Source organism: Doryrhamphus excisus, linkage group LG8 (assembly GCF_037039965.1).
Source record: "Doryrhamphus excisus strain RoL-2023G ecotype Guam linkage group LG8, RoL_Dexc_Guam_v1.1, whole genome shotgun sequence".
Classification (NCBI taxonomy): domain Eukaryota; kingdom Metazoa; phylum Chordata; class Actinopteri; order Syngnathiformes; family Syngnathidae; genus Doryrhamphus; species Doryrhamphus excisus.
The window spans coordinates 6,879,408-6,899,794 of record NC_136364.1 but is presented as its reverse complement, the minus strand read 5'-3'; the positions used below and the strand labels follow the sequence as shown (position 1 = coordinate 6,899,794).

The following is a 20,387-nucleotide window of genomic DNA, read 5'->3' as shown; positions in this document are numbered from 1 at the left end:
GAATGAAATGAAAGCTGTAAACATAAAACAAATGATTAATTCTGCATTTTTAGTACGGTTCTGTTAATAATCCAATAAACACTTGATTATTCTTACTATTAATGTTTTCCAAGTTATACAGTAGTTGTGTTTCCAATATCTAGTAAAGATAGATATCCTTTTATTATGTCTTTAAATGGACTGTGACAAAACGCTTGACATTAATGCACAAGCTGCAACCTGCAAAACATCTTCCCTTATGTTCTGGTGTTTTTCCTGTGGAGTATGTGGGTATTGTCCCGGTGGACGGCTTCAGTGTCACCAAAGCTGTACCAGCAATAAATCATCTCATTGTTGAACGTACAATTCAGTAAGTCCAAATATGATCATCTCGCAAACACACAGAAACACACACATGCACCACCACCATGGGGTGCCTCTGAGACTTTAGGTGGGCATTCTGGCTTCTTGGGGCAAGTCTGAGCAGGTCGACTGCAGACAAAACCAGACATGTTGGAAGGGGAAGGAGCAAAATACCCCCCATTAGTGGCTGGGAAGACACCCCCCCCCACACACACACTGTTTTATTTACATGGCAAAATAAACTTTATGTAGTTCTAGTTTGGTGCTTTCCTGAATCATCTTGGAAACACAAGATCAGAACAACTTGCTGACACCCTCAACTGCAACTTGGAGGTCAAGATTCCTTAAAACAAACCAGTGCTGACAGCCGCTTGCATGCCAAGCTAATCGGCTAACTGCTAAAGTTCAAAGCAATTGCCTAGCAACAATGCCATGCAAAAACCAAAATGATACTGGCCCTCTGGGTCTACAATCAGAAATAGGACCAAATATGCTGTTGAGTGAGAAAGATTTGATACTATCACATTTCCCCTAGTTGGCCTTTGTTATTATGTGGCACCTTTAAGGATGTCATGAAAGAGCAATTGAAATAGCAACATTCAGAAACTGTAGCAAAAACCTTAGGCCTGCAAACACCGATCGGAAGTACAACCACAGAATGAGAGCTTCAGGAGGAGCTTTTCTGAGATCCATGATGCAGTCAAAAACCTTAGGGAGGAAAATAGAGCACTGCACCATAATATCAAGGTACTACAGGATGATACAGCTTAGCAAATGAAGAATAAAGGTGATGAGATGGATCAGAATGAAGAATACAACTTGCAATGCCCCCGAGAGGGTTGAGGCTCTGTCCACACACAACTTACTTGCATCATAACATCAAGGTACTACAGGATGATACCTTTTAGGATGATACCGACGCCTTGTGCACTGCTTTTAAGGAATAGAAAGAAGCAAAGGAAAAAAATCATTGAGCAAATGAAAAATTTCCAACTGATGAGATGGATCAGAATGAAGAATACAACTGATGAGATGGATCAAATGAACTGATTTTTCAAGGCACACAGAATATAATGCTCCAAAGCTGTATAGACATGGTAAGAAAGATTAGACACTCTTCTCAGAACAAAATGTTTGTTTCTAGCTTTTTACATTCTTTAGTAATCAACAGTAGAACATAGGTAACTTTCAGCAAAATATCAATTCTCAACAAAAAAGGGGTGAAAAGGCTTTATGAAAATATACATTTAAAGCATAACTTTCAAATTAGGGTCAGTAGGGTTATAATTAAGTTTAGCTTAACTATAGGTAAGTAGTTGCGCTTGCAAATAACACTAAACTATTTACAATTTTCACATTTGCAACTGAACTGTGTGTGTGCATGCATGAAAATGTCCCTGCGATGTATAACCTCCTTCATGCACCACGGTGAGATGCCTTTTCACTTCCTGGTGCTGTGCTGTATGTATTTAAAGTTTTTATAAAATGCACTTCTGCCACCTTGTGGTCATTTTTTCAGCTTAAAACTGGATCAAACATGCTTTTCTATTGTAAATTTGCATCATCACCTCTTTGTGCCATAAAAGACGTATAAAAACATCTTTCGTAGTGAGCAGTCGGGTTGACAAAAACATAAATGCGTCTTTGGTCGTGAATGATATTGCCTAAAGGCGGAACAATAAAGGTCCTAGCCCAGAACCCTGTGGTATGTGCCATGACCTTCAAGTGTCTGTCTTTTTTCTCCAGAAAAGCCTTTTCTGGCAGATAGCGTCTGATGGTTACTGGACTGCATTTGGCACCAGCAACAACCTTCATTTAGGCCCAGGATGGTACCGTGTTTTGACAGCCAATAGGATCCTCTGGCTTATTTTTGGGTCTACCACTTGACTTTTTTGTTCCATGAGTCTCATGATGGATGGTGGATTTTAAAAAGGTGCTTGCAGAAGGGAAAATGCAAAGTCTTCATTTTTTTGGAGTTGCATGCGGAGCCTCCACCATTGCTTTTTTTTGGGGGGGGGGGGGGGGGGGGGGCAGTGTACTTTTAGCATAACAAAGCCTTTCAACTTTTCTGGAACGCAGCATTGCTTGGTGAGGTAGCTGGGATCTTATCCGCTTCCAGATGTTCTTGTGTTCTTGATTTCTTGAAGTGTTCCCCAAACTGTCAAGGTTTCTGAGAAGCTTTTTGGTTTTTCTGCTGTTCCTGCATAAGGCATGCATGCTTTGAAGGTAGCGTAAAGCTGCGCGTTAAGTACTATGAGGCATCTTTTCGGGATTTGCATCTTGCATGTCGGGTCTGTCAGTGAAGTCCACCTTTGCGGTGCAGCTGGTAGTTGAGTCGGTCCAAAGACTGACAGATGCTCTGCTCTTCCATGGAAATGGACGTCGGAGGTGGCAGCCGGCGCTGCTGCTGCTGCATCCTTTGTGTTTTGTTTGTTCCCATGGCAACCGAAGTACCACGGTCTTCCAATGGGGCATAGGTGTGTGTGTCGGCCGGGCAACGCTGAGTTGCGGTTCTGACACCTGCAATGGAGACCTTGTTACATGAGGAACTTTGACTTGACTTCTTCTTGATGCAAACCTTTGTTTGGATCCGTGTACCATGCTTTGGGATGCTCTCCTCCGGGATTAGCAGCCTGGACACAAAAGAACAGCACACACATTCAATAAGCTTTACAAATGTGGAGCTTAAAAGACTTTTTTAAAAATAATAGTTATAGTTATGAATATAGTTATAATAGTAAAAAAATAGTTATTTTAACAAAGTAGTTCACTTGTGATACTTCAAATGAACAAGACAACAAAGACTTTCTCAAAGAAAAGTACAAGCTGGTACCTTGAAGGATTCAAGAGGTTTTTTGTTGATTGAAGCGGGAGTTCGTCGGTTCTGATCCAGAAAGGATTTGGTCACACCCCGCATACTCGTCCCCCCTTGGCAACGGGTGCCAGCTTTTTCTGAGCTCATGAGAGATTGAGTGTGAGGTGAAATAAGGAGTGCACATTGGGATGATATGAGGAATCACGACACCATACCGATTAGTCCGCTAACATTAAAAATAGCTCCATCATTTTTAAAAATGCTCCAACGAGGCAAGATTACCTGTATTTGTAAGTGAGCAAATCAAGCACTCTTTTTTTCTCCTGCCTGTGAGGTTAACGACCTATCTTAACTTCCCCTGACATCACTACTAAACAAACATTCACTTTCTGAGGAAGACATTTTGCATGCTAGTTGCAGCAAATGCACCACATCGCTACCATGCCTGGCACACAAACGCTGCAGCGTTTGAAAAGTGCAAAAGATTTGCCAGAGACCGCCATCGCGGCACACTGCTGCTCAGAGCGTGTGTCCGAGTACTGTGCACCCTGCTGGGCCACGGCAGGTGGCTCCCTCTGCTCCGCAATCATTAGAGCAGTTTCTTGTTCATTCTAATGCCTGCTACGACCAAATGTACCTTTGTTTGGGCAAATATAACCATTCACTCATTCATTTTCTACCGCTTTTCCTCACGAGGGTCGCGGGGGGTGCTGGAGCCTATCCCAGCTGTCTTCGGGCGTGAGGCGGGGTACACCCTGGACTGGTCGCCAGCCACAAATATAACTATGACAAACAAAAATATTTTTTTGGCAGTACAATACAATAGATATTCATGTATGAACTGAAGTAATTTTGGTTATTATCAAGAAAAGCATGGACATTGCTAGATATCAGCTCTTAAACTCTTGAGAGCTATTCTTGTTATCATCATTATATTTGTCAACAAATGTACTTTTAGCTGTACCAGGCATTGAAATGTATCAATTTACTCAAGAAACAAAGGTGGTCTAATCAATTTTCCATGACTGAATATCTGCATCTTGTGATAGTAGTGATGTGCTGATAGTAGTGATGTGCTAGTAGTAGTAGTAGTAGTAGTAGTATTAATGTTGTGATATTTGATTAGGACAATTCAACAAGTACAGTTGGTCAAATTGTAATTTGTTCCAGTCCTCCTTACCTCCAAGTGTGCTGAAAGTATACGCTACAAGTACTGAACTACTATCTAAATAAGTAAGGTAGGCACAAAAAAAAAATCAGTTATTCTAGAGAAGCATAAAGTTACCGGTATCGTTTTCTCGTTATATTGTGCATCTCTAGTTTACATATGTGACTATTACCGGCACTGCTGATGAAGGCGCTGCGGACGTCTTGGCAGAGCTGATAGATGTCCTGGTCTTTGGGGGTGCAGTCCAAAGCTTTTTCTCTGTACGCAGTCCCTTGGCCTCTGCCGCTGCCCAGCTGACAAAAAACAGGCATGGCCTTCCAACTTGAAGGTGGCAAGCGTGCAGTCATCGCTCCGCCGTCACCAGTCATGTGACGCTCCTTGCGCAGAACCTCCTCAGGGGACCGATGGTCGACACCAGCCTGGTCTCCTCCGTGGAGACCCCTCATGGGGCGCTCGTGCTTGTACGGTTCCCCCGTGGTCCTCATCAATGGGGTCCCGGTGGCAGATCGATGTTGTGCGACAAGGTCCTTGATGGTCAGCGAGGAAACGAGACCTGCTCCAACCCTGGCAGAATTATCCTGCCTGGGGACATGGGAGCCCTCCATGCTGGTGCCACACTGTGGCATCGCCAGGCTGACTTGAACCCCAACATCTGCCCATGCCTGCACGTGAGTATCTGTGGGTCCAGGTCCGGGGGCTTCTTCATCCAGCCAACGTAGCTTTTTAGCGGCGCTCTTGCACTCGGTGCTCTTTGCCCTCGCCTTGGCCACCTCGATGCTGTCACGCACCAACAATTCAACCGCTTTGTCGCAGCTGGCGTGAGAGCGTGCGGAATCGGTTGGTGTTTCCCCGGACAAACCTTTAAGGATGCCTTTGGTGAGTCTGAGAGATGTCAGCTTTGACCCGCTTGTTTCCTTGCCACCATTCTGTGGGCTCTGGTGCCACTTTGGACTTCCTGCAAACGGCGTGTTGATGTGCTTCCACATGCCCGTCATGTCTGTTGGAAACTTATTGAGGTTGTTGATGGAGGTGCAAGTTTCTTTGTGGATCGGCACATTGTAGTTGACATCTGCGGGAAACTTGCTGACGGGCGTCATCACAGGCTTGAAGATCAACGGCGGACACGCATCATTTGGACATTTGAGGTCTTGGGGGGGCATTTCTGTGTAGCAGAGGACGGCACTCTCAGTGGGCTCCTCGCTTTCCAAACTGTCCTGACTGGACAGACTGGACTTGGAGCAACAGGAGACGTTGTCGTCCTGAAACACAAAGCATGCATTGGAAGGAATGGTTGCTACTTTCCTTCCTAGTTTGATTGGTGTCAGGTTAGCATGGATGGATGCATGGAGGTTAGCACAGACTAGCGAGGATAAGCAGCATAGAAGATGGATGGATGTTAGCAAGAAATTTCACATAAAAGGTCGCAGCCTACCTGTCCGCTGTGCTCTTGTTGCTTCTCCTGCGTCTTTGGAGGCCACCTTTGGATACAGATGCTCTGCTCCGGCACGATAGGGGGGCTCTGCCGATGGGGGGATGCTGACACGATTGGGGGCTTGGAAGTAGGGGCACTGTTCGGTTGATTGGAGACATAGAAGATGACACAATTAATGTATTTTAATAACACAAACTGTGGTACTGCTGTACTACTACTAGTATCACCAGGTTCCAAATAGTACAGTTTTTGTAAGGGCAGTTGTTGATTGTGAAAAGTTACAAAGTGCTACCTGCTGATGTTGCAAGGCAGTCCAGAACCTCGGATTTGCTGGAGTGCATCTTCCAACCGTGTATCATTTCTTGGTAAACCTGAAGGACACCACATAGGCAAGAAAGTAAAGCATGCTGCTGGGAGATATATTGGGAGATGTGTGGCTCACATTGGGCTTGCCGCAGTGCGGGAGGCACATAAGCCCTCTGGAAGTGTTCCGTCACAGCCTGGAGTTTCTGCCGGCGCTGCTGCAGAACTTCTTCACGTCGTTTTTGCTCCTGGAGAACCCACTGCCTCTGTTTCTCCCTCAGATCCCTGAAAGACCAGTATAAGAGCAGTTACTAGAGGCTTCTTTTACTTGCTGGATGCACCACAACACAGGGCATGTACTTGGACTCCTAGGTAACATTGTCCTGGACCAAACAAACGTGCTCCCAAGTGTCAAATGTCAAGGGAACAAAAAGAGAAGCCGAAGTGCACACTAACCCAGTGACAAGCCTCTCTGTCCTTGAAGGTATGTTCAGGTACATTTAGCATGTTTTCACTTTTTAAATAAAAACCATCCAAGAAACATAAACGGACCTGAAGTGCACACGAACCCAGTGACAAGCCTCTCTGCCCTTGAAGATATGTTCAGGTACATTTAGCATGTTTTCACTTTTTAAAGAACCCATCCAAATAACATGAACGGACCTGCGGCGCCGGTTGGTCTCCTGCACATGTCTGCGAGCCCTTTCTCTGCTGACCTTCTGCTCCTCAACCAAAGCTTCTCTCTCCCGCTGCAGGTCCGACATCACATCTCTGTGTGAGAACCAGCACTTTCAGTCATGTATCATAATCATCATAACACAAATAACACAATAAAAATAATACAAATAATGCTGTCTTCAACGTGATTACACAGGCCAATGTCATGCTCCCAGCTATACACATTAGCATTAGCTTTGTAACAGTTGGGATGACGTCAATCGCGTTCTTTAACAACAAATAAACCCCTCCGCGGGATAGGAGTAGGACAACTAGAATCCTAGCTGCAAAGCCTTGACGTTGATGACGTCACAGTGATGTAAAAAACTGAACACAAGCTTAAGGCAAACTTGAGATTTGAACTCATTATCTCCTTCGTAAGATAAACGGAGCAACAATTATGTTTTTTTTAAATCTCGAACCCAAGACACTTGTGTTGTCGTATTTAACGCATTTTTAAAAGTAGATAAAGGACTCACCTGTGTGTTTGCGTACAGTAAAGCCATCATCAAAAAGAGTCGGGACGCCGCTTCCTTGACGACGGTTGCTGTGGTTCTACGACCAATTGTCTATTCTCACCGCCACTCCGCACAGCGTTGTGGCACCATGTTTAGCCTACTGTGGGTTTCTGATATGTACATACAGGCACATTTGATATATGCTGAGACGGGGTGGGGGACGATATATTTGCTTCAGCAGCAAACTTCTTCCACTCTCCATATTGTATATGTAATGAGTACACAACACCCTCTAGTGGTAGTAGTGAGCATAGCAACAGACCTAGTATATACAGTGGTCGAGTGGTTAGCATGTACTTTGAACATTTGGGTTTACAGTGCAGGAGCAGGCATAGTGCAGTTTCAAGTGCTAACCAGCATCTTGTTCAGTCTTTGTCAGTCTTCGAGGGCTAGGTATCCACTCTTCCCTCTGTGAATGACGCTGAGACTATAGTGGTCAGCGAGGTGTCTTGTTAGGTAGTTACTATCAATGCATCAAGGAAAGAAGTTTGGGTAATGTTTTAAATAATCAAAATAGGGCAAGATACTGCATCTATTACATGTCATCACCAGTGTACGCGTTAATGCATGATCACAGCAAACCATGCAACCTTGTTTTTACAGGGCTTCATAGTCAAAATAGGTGTAACCCAATGACAGCATTGTAAGCTAGCTGAAATTAACTGATTTTCTTGTGTTATAATGCACAGAAAATGGAAAGAAAGTTGTGTTCATGTTTCACATACGGCTTGGGAAGGATGGGCAAATTTCCCTAAAAAGTGCAGTTCCCCTTTTAGCTGACATATATAGACAGATATATTTCAAAAGCAGGAAAAAATGGCATTGTGCTGTCCTGCCAACACGTATCTGTATGCCGCTAGACAGCCAGCGAACAATGAAGAAAACTCCGCACACAAGGCTTGCTTTTCTTGCTTTATGAAGCTTTCTTGTAAAAATAAGTGGTAACTGAAATATACAGAAAGAATAAAATAAAATTCCAATACTGCTCATGCTGCAGGCTAAACACACGTCAGCTAACAATTAGCTAACACACGTACACCAACTACAAACGCAAACTAGCAGTAGCATGAAGTTAGCGAACTTGTCAAAACAAGTACAACTTTTGAAATATAAAATGCATCTATGTAAGTGCTTTATACACCAATATACTTACAAAGACGATAATTTCCCAAGAAACAAGCGTTTAGAGCAACTTTCAGCGTGTTTATGAGGTTTTCCCGTTTCGTTTCTGCCGTGAGGCCAACCTGCTTTTCACCGAAAGAAAACGACAAAGCTTGTCTATATGCAAGAGCACTCACTCTCTAGTGGCCCAAAACGATACTTTCTAGAGAAGATGTCTCACTCTGTAAACTTTTTAACCTTAACGTTTTTAGCAATATTTATTCGAACTTTTAACTATTTATTACTTTCATTTTAACTAACTTATGAAACGTATGAATTATTAATGTCTTTGACCCAAAGACATGACAGGCCTAAATATCATACATTTTGTAAAACTGCAGGCAGGAAGAAGGTTTGGCACGTGAGTTCGATAGAACAACGGCTTGAATGGAGTGAGCCATTGTGTCAGTCATACAGTCTCATTGTGTGGGTGGGTGGAGGCGGGGTCATTAGCACAGACGCAGCGTCATATATTTTGTCATATTTGTCATGGTGTACCCCGCCTCACATATGGGATAGACTCTAGAAAACAGATGGATGGATTCTTTCTAGTTACAGTGTATTACTTTCCCTACATATTTCCCACTAAGGATCAACTTCACGCTGAGGTTGACGTTCCACAAGCGTCAGTAGTTAATGGGCTAAAAGTCACAAACAGCCCCAATAAGGCACATCAACGTAATGAGGTGTAATTGCTCATGAAATGATGATAATGGAGCTGGCTCTAATGGCACACCTGATGCTCTGTGCATGCAGGTCCCCATGCATGCTTCCAGTTAGGCTGCCACCATCTGCAATGTGCACAAAGATACCTTTGTCAATAGACTGCATTGCATTTCATGAAGTGTCTCAGGAGCCCAGTTTGATGCAGGGGTGTCCAAACTTTTTTCCAGTTAGGGCCATATAGTAAAAGAGTACAGAGCCAGAAGGCTGCCGTCCTTCAACGTATGCAAGAAGCTGCTACAGCTCTTCTACTAGACTCTACCAGCCCTCTTGTGTGTCATTGGCACATCTGTGGAGGCTCCTTTCCATCATGGACAACCAGAATCATCTCCCGACAGAAGAGCAGTTTCAGTGGCAGATTACTATCACTTAGGTTAGGTTCATTGGCGACTCCAAATCGTCTATAAGTATGAAGTGTGAAGTATGAGGGTGAGTGGTTGTTTGTCTATATGTGCCCTGTGATTGGCTGGCGGCCAGTCAAGGGTGTACCCTTGACCAGCTGTCTTCTGGCCCGAAGACAGCTGGGATAAGCTCCAGCATACCCGCAACCCCAGTGAGGATAAGCGGCGTAGAAAATATTGGATGGAGGGATTACTATCATTGTCCTGCTCCCCCAAAAGACTGAGTAGATCATACCTCAGCAAATCTTTCAAAAAAAATTACAACATAATTTTCTCATAATATTGCGTCTTTAGAATACAACTCTTTTGGTCACATTATTCTCATAGAAATCACAGCAAATTCTCATAATAAAATAAAAATCTCGTAATATTCTGCCTTTATCCCCATAATCCTAGAACTTTTTCCTTGCCTAGTCGAGTGGTTAGCGTGCAGACCTCACAGCTAGGAGACCCGAGTTCAATTCCACTCTCAGCCATCTCTGTGTGGAGTTTGCATGTTCTCCCCGTGCATGCGTGGGTTTTCTCCAGGTACTCCGTCTTCCTCCCACATTCCAAAAACATGCTAGGTTTATTGGCGACTCCAAATTGTCCATAGGTATGAATGTGAGTGTGAATGGTTGTTTGTCTATATGTGCCCTGTGATTGGCTGGCCACCAGTCCAGGGTGTACCCCACCCAAGACAGCTGGGATAGGCTCCAGCACCCCCGCGACCCTCGTGAGAATAAGTGGTAGAAAATGAATTAATGAATATTCCAAAACATTATTGTTCATTTTGTTTATTTTTCATAATACTACAAATTTAAAAAAACACTTTTTTCTTTACTATTTCATCCAACTTTATGCTACTAAAATTACACAATTTGTCCTCATTATTATATATTTTTGTCATTGGATTACAACGCTTAATACTTTGTCCTCATTTTTGTATAATTATTGCAGGTCTTTCTTTTTTTGCTGTTGTGTTTGTGTGTGTTTGTTAAGGTTTTCTTCACATAGAAAAACAGCCCTGGGTCACAAATGGCCCCCTGGTAGCATTTTGGACACCCTTAAAAAAACACTTGCACACTACTTGTTGTGCGATTGTTTTTCCAGCATTGCTCTGGAGAGGAGTCATTTTCGATTTCAACCGGCGTCATCACTTTTACGCCTGTTGCAAAGGCCTCCCCACTATTATTATAAATGTGTGAGCGAGAGAGAGAGGGGTGGGGGTATTTTGTAGTGAGTCAGACACCAGTGTAGGGATTGCACTAAGAACATATAGAATGGTAACAGAGACTGCTGATGTTAACTGTTATGTGAGGTATGCTTTCCTATTTTCATCTTCATGTACATCATATAACGTCTTATTCCAACAAGCAGCGGCAGCCATGTCTCTCTTTTCCTGGCTCCTCACTTTGTGGCCCTACTCGGCTCTCCCGCTCTTGCACGTCAGTGTGGCGGGGGTGCAGACGGAGCAGGTCTGCTCTCGGTGGGGGACCCCGAGCCAAGCGGGCCTCTACCAGGATGGGGATGTGATTCTCGGTGGACTTTTTAATATCAGAATTGTACATTCAACTATTGAGAGGAGCTATACCACGATGCCACATTTTCCATCTTGCACCAGGTACTCCCATCATTGCATGCTGTGATGTCAGTGTGATGTACGCCTCATTGGAGGGGAGATTTTTAAAGCGTCTTTGGTGTTACCGATGCTATAACGATTCAAGAATTGATTTGGCAAGCTCTTCTCCCACAGATATCTGCAACATATTGTTAGGAATGGAATATTTTCCCTCAGTTGTTAATACGTGCAAATTCATAAAAGACATTGATGCGACTTTGCTAAAGCTTTAGCAGCTGATTGCATTTGTATTTACTCCTATTTGAATTTAATTGTAAACTGTCCTTGAGACTCCTGGGCTCGTTTCATAGCTGCTAGAATAAAAGATCCCAGTTGGCCTTTCGCTCGAATCAATCGACACTTCACTCTATGTTAATAAAATGACATTATTTTTCCTCATAATATTGCAAGTTTATTCTTGTAAAATTAAAACTTTTAGAATAGGATTTTTTTCTCTTAATGTTTGGACTTTATTGTAAAATAACAAATGTTTGTAAAAAATTTTTTTTCACATTTTTGCTGTTTTTTCTTTAAATTTCCCCACTACTTTTTCTGTCACATGTTCTTTTCCTCATTGTGATTTTAGTCCCATCATATTGACTTTATTCTTGTAACATCATAACTCTTTCCACAACCTAATTTGAGAAACAACTACTTTATTTGTTGTTTTCCATAATATTCTGGCAAAAAAACCTTTAATATTTCAACTTGATGTTGTTAAAATGACATTATTTTTCCTCATAAAATTACGACCTTTTTCTGATTAGATTACAATTTTTCTCTTAATATTTTCACTTTTTTTTGTAAACATTTTCTAAAAGTGACACATATTTTGTTGCTTTTTTGTTTTTCAACTTCATTCAAATAAAATGTAAAATACAAACATTATTCCCCCCAACATGTTCTCATAAAAGGATGACTTTTTCTTGTTAGATGTTTCTTCTCTTAATATTTTTTCTTGTAAAATATAAATGATAATAATTAAAAAAGGACTCCCGGGCTGCACTTTGGACACCCCTGATGTACAGGATCTTTGCTGAGAGTTTATTTTTTTTGCAGTAGATGAAAAACCCAGCAGAATTCTCCTGACATATCCTTGGCTAGCATAACTTAGCACTTATGTGTATATTTACTGTCTTTAGTATTTGACTATCATTTGGGGACTTTCTAGATACTGTTATCCCACAACCCCTTTTGCGTTCTCACTTCCACCTGAAGTTGTCCGTAATGCTGATTGTGATGTGCTTGGTGATTTTTGCCCAGTCTATATGTGCCCTCACTGAAATCCATGTACGCCATGCTGTTTGCCGTGGAGGAAATCAACGCTAACAGCACCATTCTGCCCGGAGTGACTCTGGGCTACCACGTACTCGACAGCTGCGTGGGGTACCCCTGGGTTCTGCAGGCCGCATTGTCCTTAACCGCAGGAGACACAAAACACTGTGACTTAACCACCTCAGCATCTGATGGACGCACAGCAGGGACAGCAGGTAGGGGTGATGGAGTAGCATGCCAATCTCCAGGTGAAAAAGTAACCAAGGTCTGTAAATGTTGTGTTTAGGTGTTCGGTCCGCTTCTTTGCTCATTGGTCCTGCCTCCTCTGCATCCAGCATTATCGTGTCCACGATGCTGGGGCCACTCTCTGTGCCTGTTGTGAGTTTCAATAAGAGCACTTTGCAACACATCAGGGACGGGTACAGACCTGGTCCACTTAGGGCCACATCGTGAAAAATGAAAGGATAAAACTTTGCCTATTTATAGGATCAACATCTTATTTTTTTTACATTTTTGCCCTTTTTTCTTGTAATAGTATAACTTTATTTAGATAATGTTTTGACTTTATTCTTAGAATATGTCTTTTTCCCCAAACTAATTTTCTAAGAAATTACAACTTAGGTTTGTTGTGTTTCTCATAATATTATGACTTAAAATATAATGAAATAACTTTAAAATGTCATATTTCTGTATACTTTATGCTACTAAAGAGACATTATTTTTCCTCATTCTGGTAAAATTTATTTATTATTTATTTTACCCAAATTTCCAACTATTTCAACTTCCTTCTTGCAAATATTCTTCACCTAATTCTTTATTCTCGTAACCTTACAACATTTCAAAAAAGTTAATTTTCCAAATATTACAATTACATTAAAAAATACATTTGATACTTCAACTTGATGCTACTAAAATTTTATTATTTTTCTTCATAATACTGAAAGTTTATTCTGGTAAAATTGCTGTTTTTTCTTGTTAAAATATGACCTTTTCATTTAATAGTTTGACTTTATTCTTGCAAAATTTGAGTTTTAACTTAAAAAAACAACATTTTCTTCTTGTCATTATGATTTTAGTTCCACAATATTTTGACTTTATTCTTGTAAAATTACTGGTGATTGTCCCATTTTTGCTTTCCACATTAATTTCCAGGGGTCAATACAAAAACATCTCAAGGTCACAAAAGGCCCCCTGGGCCACAGTTTTCAACAATGAGGGAATTGCAAAGGCAAATGAAAGCTGTGTATTTTTCATGTCAGATAAGCTTCCTGTCCAGCTGCCCCTGCCTCAGCGACAGGTCCAAGTTCCCCAACTTCTTCAGAACCATCCCCAGTGACGTTTACCAAGCGGGGGCTTTTGCACAGCTGGCCATTCGCTTCCAGTGGACCTGGGTGGGAGTTGTGGTTGGTGACAGCGAGTACAGTCAATTAGTATTACAGGTGCTCGCTCTGTTTGTGTTGACTCATTGTGTTCTGTCTCATGTGTGACTCATTGATGGGATGTTTGTGTTGCATGCGGTAGGTATTCCAACAGGGGATTGCAGGCAAAGGAGTGTGCGTGGAATTTGTACACATCATCCGCCAGGAATACAGTGAGGCGGATGTCCGACATGCAACGAGCATCATTGTAGCTGCTAAAGCCAGGGTGATTCTCATTGCTACATGGATTGGATATGTGAAGATGATATTTCTGGAGCTGGCAAAGAGAAACGTGAGCGAAACAGCAAAAAAAACAACTCTAAAATCTTGCCTTCTTCCGGCATTGAATCCCTCACAAATAGACATTTATCGGGCCAATAATTAGTGATATCGCTAATTATTACTTTTTCAACAACCTAACCTTTATTCAACTTATTTATTTCAACCATATGCTACTAAAATGACATTATTTTTCCTCATAGTATTACACCATTGTTTTCATAAAATGTGAACTTTGAACTTGTCATTCTTTTTGTAATACTACTGCTGATTTTTTAATTTTACATTTTTAGAATTTTTTTCCCTTAATATTTTACTTTATTATATTATACTTTATTCTAAAAAAAATAAGTTGTGATCTGTCATTTCTGCTGCCGTTTTTTCTTTTCCAGCTATTCAAATTATAGTATTGAATTATTAAAAAAAATTCTCGCAGTTCTGACACTATCCCCATAAAACCTCATTTTCATTTTATAGTTTTGTTTTTCTTTAATTTTTCAACAAATATTTAAAACCAATTTGTCATTTTTTTCCTCATCATATTCGAAACATAAAACAAACTATTTTGGTAGAATTAACACAGATTTTTTAATTTTAGGTTTAAATTACATTTTTAGAATGTGCCGCAGCCACAGATGGCCCCCATGGCCACACTTTGGACACCCCTGGTTTAGTTTGTCCCCTCTGAGCAGGTTTCATCAGTCCATACTGAAAGACTGGATAGGACAGCTCCCAATAGTCCATCTGTGATGCATTCAATGCCCTTAAAAACCCAACAGCCTGATGAATGAGAATATGAAATATTGTGATTTCTTGTGTCTTCCGTGTTTAGGTGACAGACAAACAGTTTTTGGCCAGTGAGACTTGGAGTACCAGTCATGAGCTCCAAGATGCCGCCATCGCTCAGGTGGCACGTGGGATCCTCGGCGTGGCCATCCAGAGCGCCGCCATTCCCGGGTTCGAACGTTATCTCCGAAGTTTGAACCCCAATCATCGCCCCGATGATGACTTCTTGAGAGAATTCTGGGAACAAGAATTTCAATGTCGTCTGGGGTCTGCCACATCCCGCTCATCATCACTCAAGAGGTGGTCGGAGCATCCGTCAAACGCCTCCACTTCCTCCTCTGACAAGCCATCAGTTGCGAGAGCATCACTGCCACCCTGCAGCGGCGAAGAGTCCCTGGAGGGAATGCAGCATCTTCTTACTGACACCTCCCAACTCCGTTGGTCATATAATGTCTATCTGGCTGTTTACGCTGCAGCTCACGCTCTACACAGCCTCCTCGCCTGCAGCACCGCCTGCTCCTCTCCCAGTCACATTGACCCTGCTGAGGTAAATGGCACTGATGCACCCACATTTTTAGATCAAGCAGTCATCGAGCTGATTCTGCAAAATAATAATATAATACTACATCATATGTCATCATAAGTATGTCAGTTCTTTCACATACAGTGATGCTGTATACTGTCATTCAAACAGAAGCAATAATACGTATACTACCTATACATTTCATGCAATATGTTACCTCCCTAAACTACACTCAGGGAAATACAGTTATAGTTTTCTCCTGTCAGACGTTCTGAACCTGAAACACAGCAAAACGGGAACAGTTGGTGTTTTTCCAACACTGTTTCTTCTTCGCTGTATTTGTATTTGCACATCAAATAGGTGTTAATCAATGCCTTTAGCAAGCCAGGCTTTGTTTCTCACAGCTAGGCCTGTTAGCATTAGCGAATTTACACCACTTACACCACATAAACAACTCCAAACATTACCATGGTATCAAAAGTCACTCTACATGACAATACTACAAATTGTGGTTCTTAAAAACACTTAAAACACTTATTTTTCACCAACCTGAAACACAACAAATAACATTTGGTGTCTTTCCAACACAGCAGTTTATTTTTCTTCTTCACTGCTGTGCGTGGCTTTCCCAACCACCCAAAACAAGCCGCAACGCCCCCTGTGGCGTAACTGTGTAAAACTGTAAAACTGTAGTAAAAGTGCTTTACTTAGAACTAACGATTTGGGGTAGATTAAATCAAAACAGTAAAGATGTGATGCAAAGAGAATACAATTGACAATATGTACAAAAATATTAGTGATCTCTGTTAAATAGATTTTTTTCCTTTTGTTTTTTCACACCTTTACAAATAGTCTGTATGCTAGGTTAGGTTATGCTTGTGATTAGTGCCCCCTAGTGGCCACCTGCATAACTCCTGCCAAGAAGGGCCTCGTCTTTTGTTTACACTGGTTTTGTTTACACAAATGTCTGAAACCAAATGGATTCTTTCAGCTGTTGCGGCACTTAAACAAAGCACATGTTGTCACCCCACACGGAGATGAGCTGCGCTTCCGAGGGGGCGACATAGAGGCTAAGTACGACCTCGTCAACTGGCAGATGACCCCTGAGGGATCTCTGAAACTTGCTTTAATCGGCCACATGGACGGATATGACATTCATCTCAATGAGTCGGCGATCCAGTGGAGCACAGGATCTAGCCAGGTCAGAAACCTTTATTTGTGTCTTGTGTTTACATATCATTTTATGGGCGACGCCCCAACCCATCCTGACAGTTGTGATTGCCTTTGAAAGCATAACCTCCATGGCAGTAGATGTTTATATGTTTTCTTTTTATGTTAAGGTTCCTACGTCCGTGTGCAGTGAGAGCTGCCCCCCTGGCACCAGGGTGGCCAGCAGGAAAGGAGAACCTCTTTGCTGCTTTGACTGCATCCCGTGTACTGATGGAGAGATCAGCAATGCAACTGGTAGGGAAGACAATACAATACCGTCGTCAGTGCTTTCACTCAATTTGAACCTCATTTTTGACTGAAAGGCTCGCTCTCCTGTGAGCGCTGTCCAGCTCAGTTCTGGTCCAATGCTGAGAAGACAGCATGCATCCCTCGCCAGCTTGATTTCCTGTCCTTCGATGAGACGTTGGGCGTCACGCTCACCGCCGGCGCTTTGTCTGGCACTACGGTGACCAGCGTCGTCCTCGTGGTGTTTGTCTACTTCAGACACACACCCATGGTAGGCTTCATTTTCTTGATGGGCTGCTGACTTTTTGACATTTTTGAAGGATAAGATGAGGAGGATAAGCAGAATAGAAATAGATGGATGGACCAGATGGACCAGATCCAAGCTCTGTTGCTAATCAAAACAGCAGCACCTACCAAAGCATGTACACTATGTGGATGTGCGATAAACTGTGTTTATGTTCCCAGAAGCTACTCGCTTTTACAGTAGTCCTACTCTATCTGCCTCATGTCCAGATACACTGAAGGTCTGAAAGTCAGATGACTTTTGTTTTAAACTGCGATCAAAGTCAAAGATGGCTTCACAGACGGCATCCACTGTCTGGAACTGATGGCCATTTTTGTAAACATCCCTTTCCATCCATCCCGAAATGTTCTCCATCGGATTTAGATGATAGGAAGACGCAGAATGGTCCAAAAGATTCAGCTTATTGTTGTCCTGTAGAAAAATCCAGTCATTACCACAAAGACCAGGGCCTTCAGTCATGAGTGATGCACCCCAGGGACACCCCATGCACAACCTGCATTGTTCCATTGAAGGATCATGATGGTGCCACCTCCCAAAAACCTCCCACAAGGTTTTATGGTTTTACATCCATGCTGTGAGCATGTAGTAACAGGTACATTCATGATAACATGTAATACTTACAGTATTTTGGTCATTTTAAGCATTATCGGAACTTCCTTCCGGCAAGGTGTCACTACCCCACATAAGTAGTTCTTTGGTGTAACAATGTTATTAATAACAATAACAACAATGTCGCTGTAGCTTGGTTAACATGGAGGTATGTGATCTGATCAGCTCCCATCTTGACACATCCATAACTTTTTTTAAACTTTCAGGTCCGAGCCAACAATTCCGAACTGAGCTTCCTGCTTCTCTTGTCGTTGAAACTCTGCTTCTTGTGCTCGCTGCTCTTCATCGGCCGTCCGTCAGCGTGGGCTTGTCGCTTCCAGCAGGCCGCTTTTGGCATCAGTTTTGTACTCTGCCTGTCTTGCCTCCTCGTTAAGACTGTGGTGGTTCTGGCGGCCTTCCGCTCAAGTCATTCCAGTTCTAAAAACCTGATCAAATGGTTCAGTCCTTGGCAGCAGAGAGGAAGTATCGGCTTGTTTACTTGCATCCAGGTGGGGATATTATCTGTTGATATTATATATGATGTTGAAGTGTATAACTATTTCAATATTACTCAGGTGAGCATCTGTGCCATATGGTTATCCCTCAACCCGCCACTTCCTGCACATGATTTGGGTCTCCAAGGGTCTAAGGTCACCCTCAAGTGTGCCATGGACTCTGTGGTGGGATTCACTCTGGTGCTGGGCTACATCGGCCTGCTGGCCTGCACCTGCCTCCTCCTGGCCTTCATGGCCAGGAAACTTCCAGATAACTTCAACGAGGCCAAGCTGATCACCTTCAGCATGATCATCTTCTGCGCCGTCTGGGTGGCGTTTGTTCCCGCCTATGTCAGCTCGCCCGGGAAGTATGTCGTTGCAGTGGAAGTGTTCGCCATCCTCGCCTCCAGCTACGGTTTACTCTTCTGTATTTTTGCACCAAAATGTTTCATCATTGTTCTTCGGCCTGAGAGAAACACCAAGAAATACCTGATGGGCAGATAGTGGCCTCATTCTCAGCTTTTTTGTTCCTCTGCTAATCAGACTCCTGTTTTATCATCTTCTTAGACCTCTTGTGCTACCTGCCAATGCCCAAGGTAGTTGCTTTCGCTTAAAGTACCAATAATAACCACTAGATGGCAACATCCTACCATTAACATTTGATTTGTCTTCATGGTTGTAAGGCTGACTGTACATGTCTTAGTTTGTGGCTTAACATTCAATAATATCATAAATAACCACTTTTAGATAATTATTCAGTAATGACTAGGGTGACCAAACGTCCTAAACTGTGTTTTTTTTAGAAAGTAATGTAAATGTCCTGTGTTCTGGAGTTGTTATATTAATATATAATAATATAATAAGAACATTATATTATTGTTTTTCATATTCTCTTATATAGAAGAGACATTATTTCTATAATTTCATCCTTTGATTTTAAAGGATTTTTTGCACCATTAAAACTTCTATGCTTGTGTAGAAGAGAGATTATTTTGGGCATAATAAAACATGTTGAGTAACCTCTGAGAATTTGTGTCTTTGGTTAGATAATATATTAGAAATATATATATATATTTTAATATATATTTTAATATATTTTAATATATTTTATATATATTTTAATATATATATATATATTTTAATATATGAAATAAAGACCAAAGTAAACAAATCATATACAGTATTTAATAATTCAAAATTTTTCCGAGTCTTTTATGTTCTACCCATACAGAGGCAGCATAAAATGGCCCACTGGAGGGAGAACATGATGTTATGTGTGTTTATGCAATATAAGAATGAATTGCATTGCTGATAATAATCATTTTACTGTGTTTACTTTGTTCTCAATGCATCTGCACAGTAACTCCATACACCGCAAGGACACACACATCCAGTGTCTACGTCTAAAAAAGCAGAAATGGACTGGTTGGGCCTGTCGCACCTCTTGGTTCTAATGTTCCACACATAGCTTGGCAATCCGTCTTTTCACAGTTGAGGACAATGTGTGTTCCAATGTTACGGTTGGCATTGGGCGAGAGGAAGGCACAGGGCACAGCCATGGATAATTTAGAGTCCCCAAACAAGCCATGGATGTCTAAAGTGCAGCATGGGGGCCATTTGCGGTCTGCGGCTGTTTTTTTTATTGTCGCACGGCATACAATGTTCCCTTGTTTATTGCAAAGGATAGTTACCCAAAATAGCCCGCGATAAGAGAAATTTGCAAAGTAGCCAACTGTATTTGTTTACAATCATTATATATGTTAGAATGCTGTAAAGCCCATCACCATACACTTTACACGCGTTTCACACAAGAAATTGTTGACTCACAGTTCCTTTTACCGTGGTGCTTTGCTGTGGCTGTGGTGTTTTTGTGTCCTTGATGAAGCGTGTTGCACCTGCCATCATGTTTATTTCCCACATTGTAATTCTTCTTAAGGGCCAGGCTGGGCTTGTGACAGCACTCTTATACTGTTATTTTTTTTTGAAGCACTGAAATTGCACAGGGTTTGACTGTTAGCAGGCAGGCCTCACAGCGAGGAGACCTGAGTTCAATTCCACCCTCTGACATCTCTTTGTAGAGTTTGC

At 42.0% G+C, this 20,387-nt stretch overlaps 2 protein-coding genes across 2 annotated transcripts; one reads left to right on the top strand and one right to left on the bottom strand.

Annotated features, from left to right (window-relative positions):
- Positions 1-2,363: 2,363 nt before the first annotated feature.
- Positions 2,364-6,889, bottom strand: cep126 (centrosomal protein 126). The gene is made up of 8 exons (XM_078792972.1): positions 6,724-6,889; positions 6,200-6,345; positions 6,050-6,128; positions 5,758-5,893; positions 4,498-5,584; positions 3,176-3,294; positions 2,921-2,975; positions 2,364-2,862 (listed from the first exon to the last, which is right to left on the bottom strand). The coding sequence occupies exons 1-8, from the start codon at positions 6,822-6,824 to the stop codon at positions 2,639-2,641; spliced, it is 1,947 nt and encodes a 648-aa protein (XP_078649098.1). The 5' UTR covers positions 6,825-6,889; the 3' UTR covers positions 2,364-2,638.
- A 5,588-nt stretch (positions 6,890-12,477) lies between these two features.
- LOC131134896 (extracellular calcium-sensing receptor-like) lies at positions 12,478-19,136 on the top strand. Its single transcript, XM_078792569.1, has 11 exons — positions 12,478-12,622; positions 12,742-12,833; positions 13,715-13,894; positions 13,977-14,165; positions 14,985-15,205; positions 15,320-15,485; positions 16,453-16,662; positions 16,802-16,925; positions 16,994-17,187; positions 18,036-18,317; positions 18,384-19,136. The coding sequence occupies exons 1-11, from the start codon at positions 12,478-12,480 to the stop codon at positions 18,804-18,806; spliced, it is 2,226 nt and encodes a 741-aa protein (XP_078648695.1). The 3' UTR covers positions 18,807-19,136.
- The last annotated feature ends 1,251 nt before the right edge of the window (positions 19,137-20,387 follow it).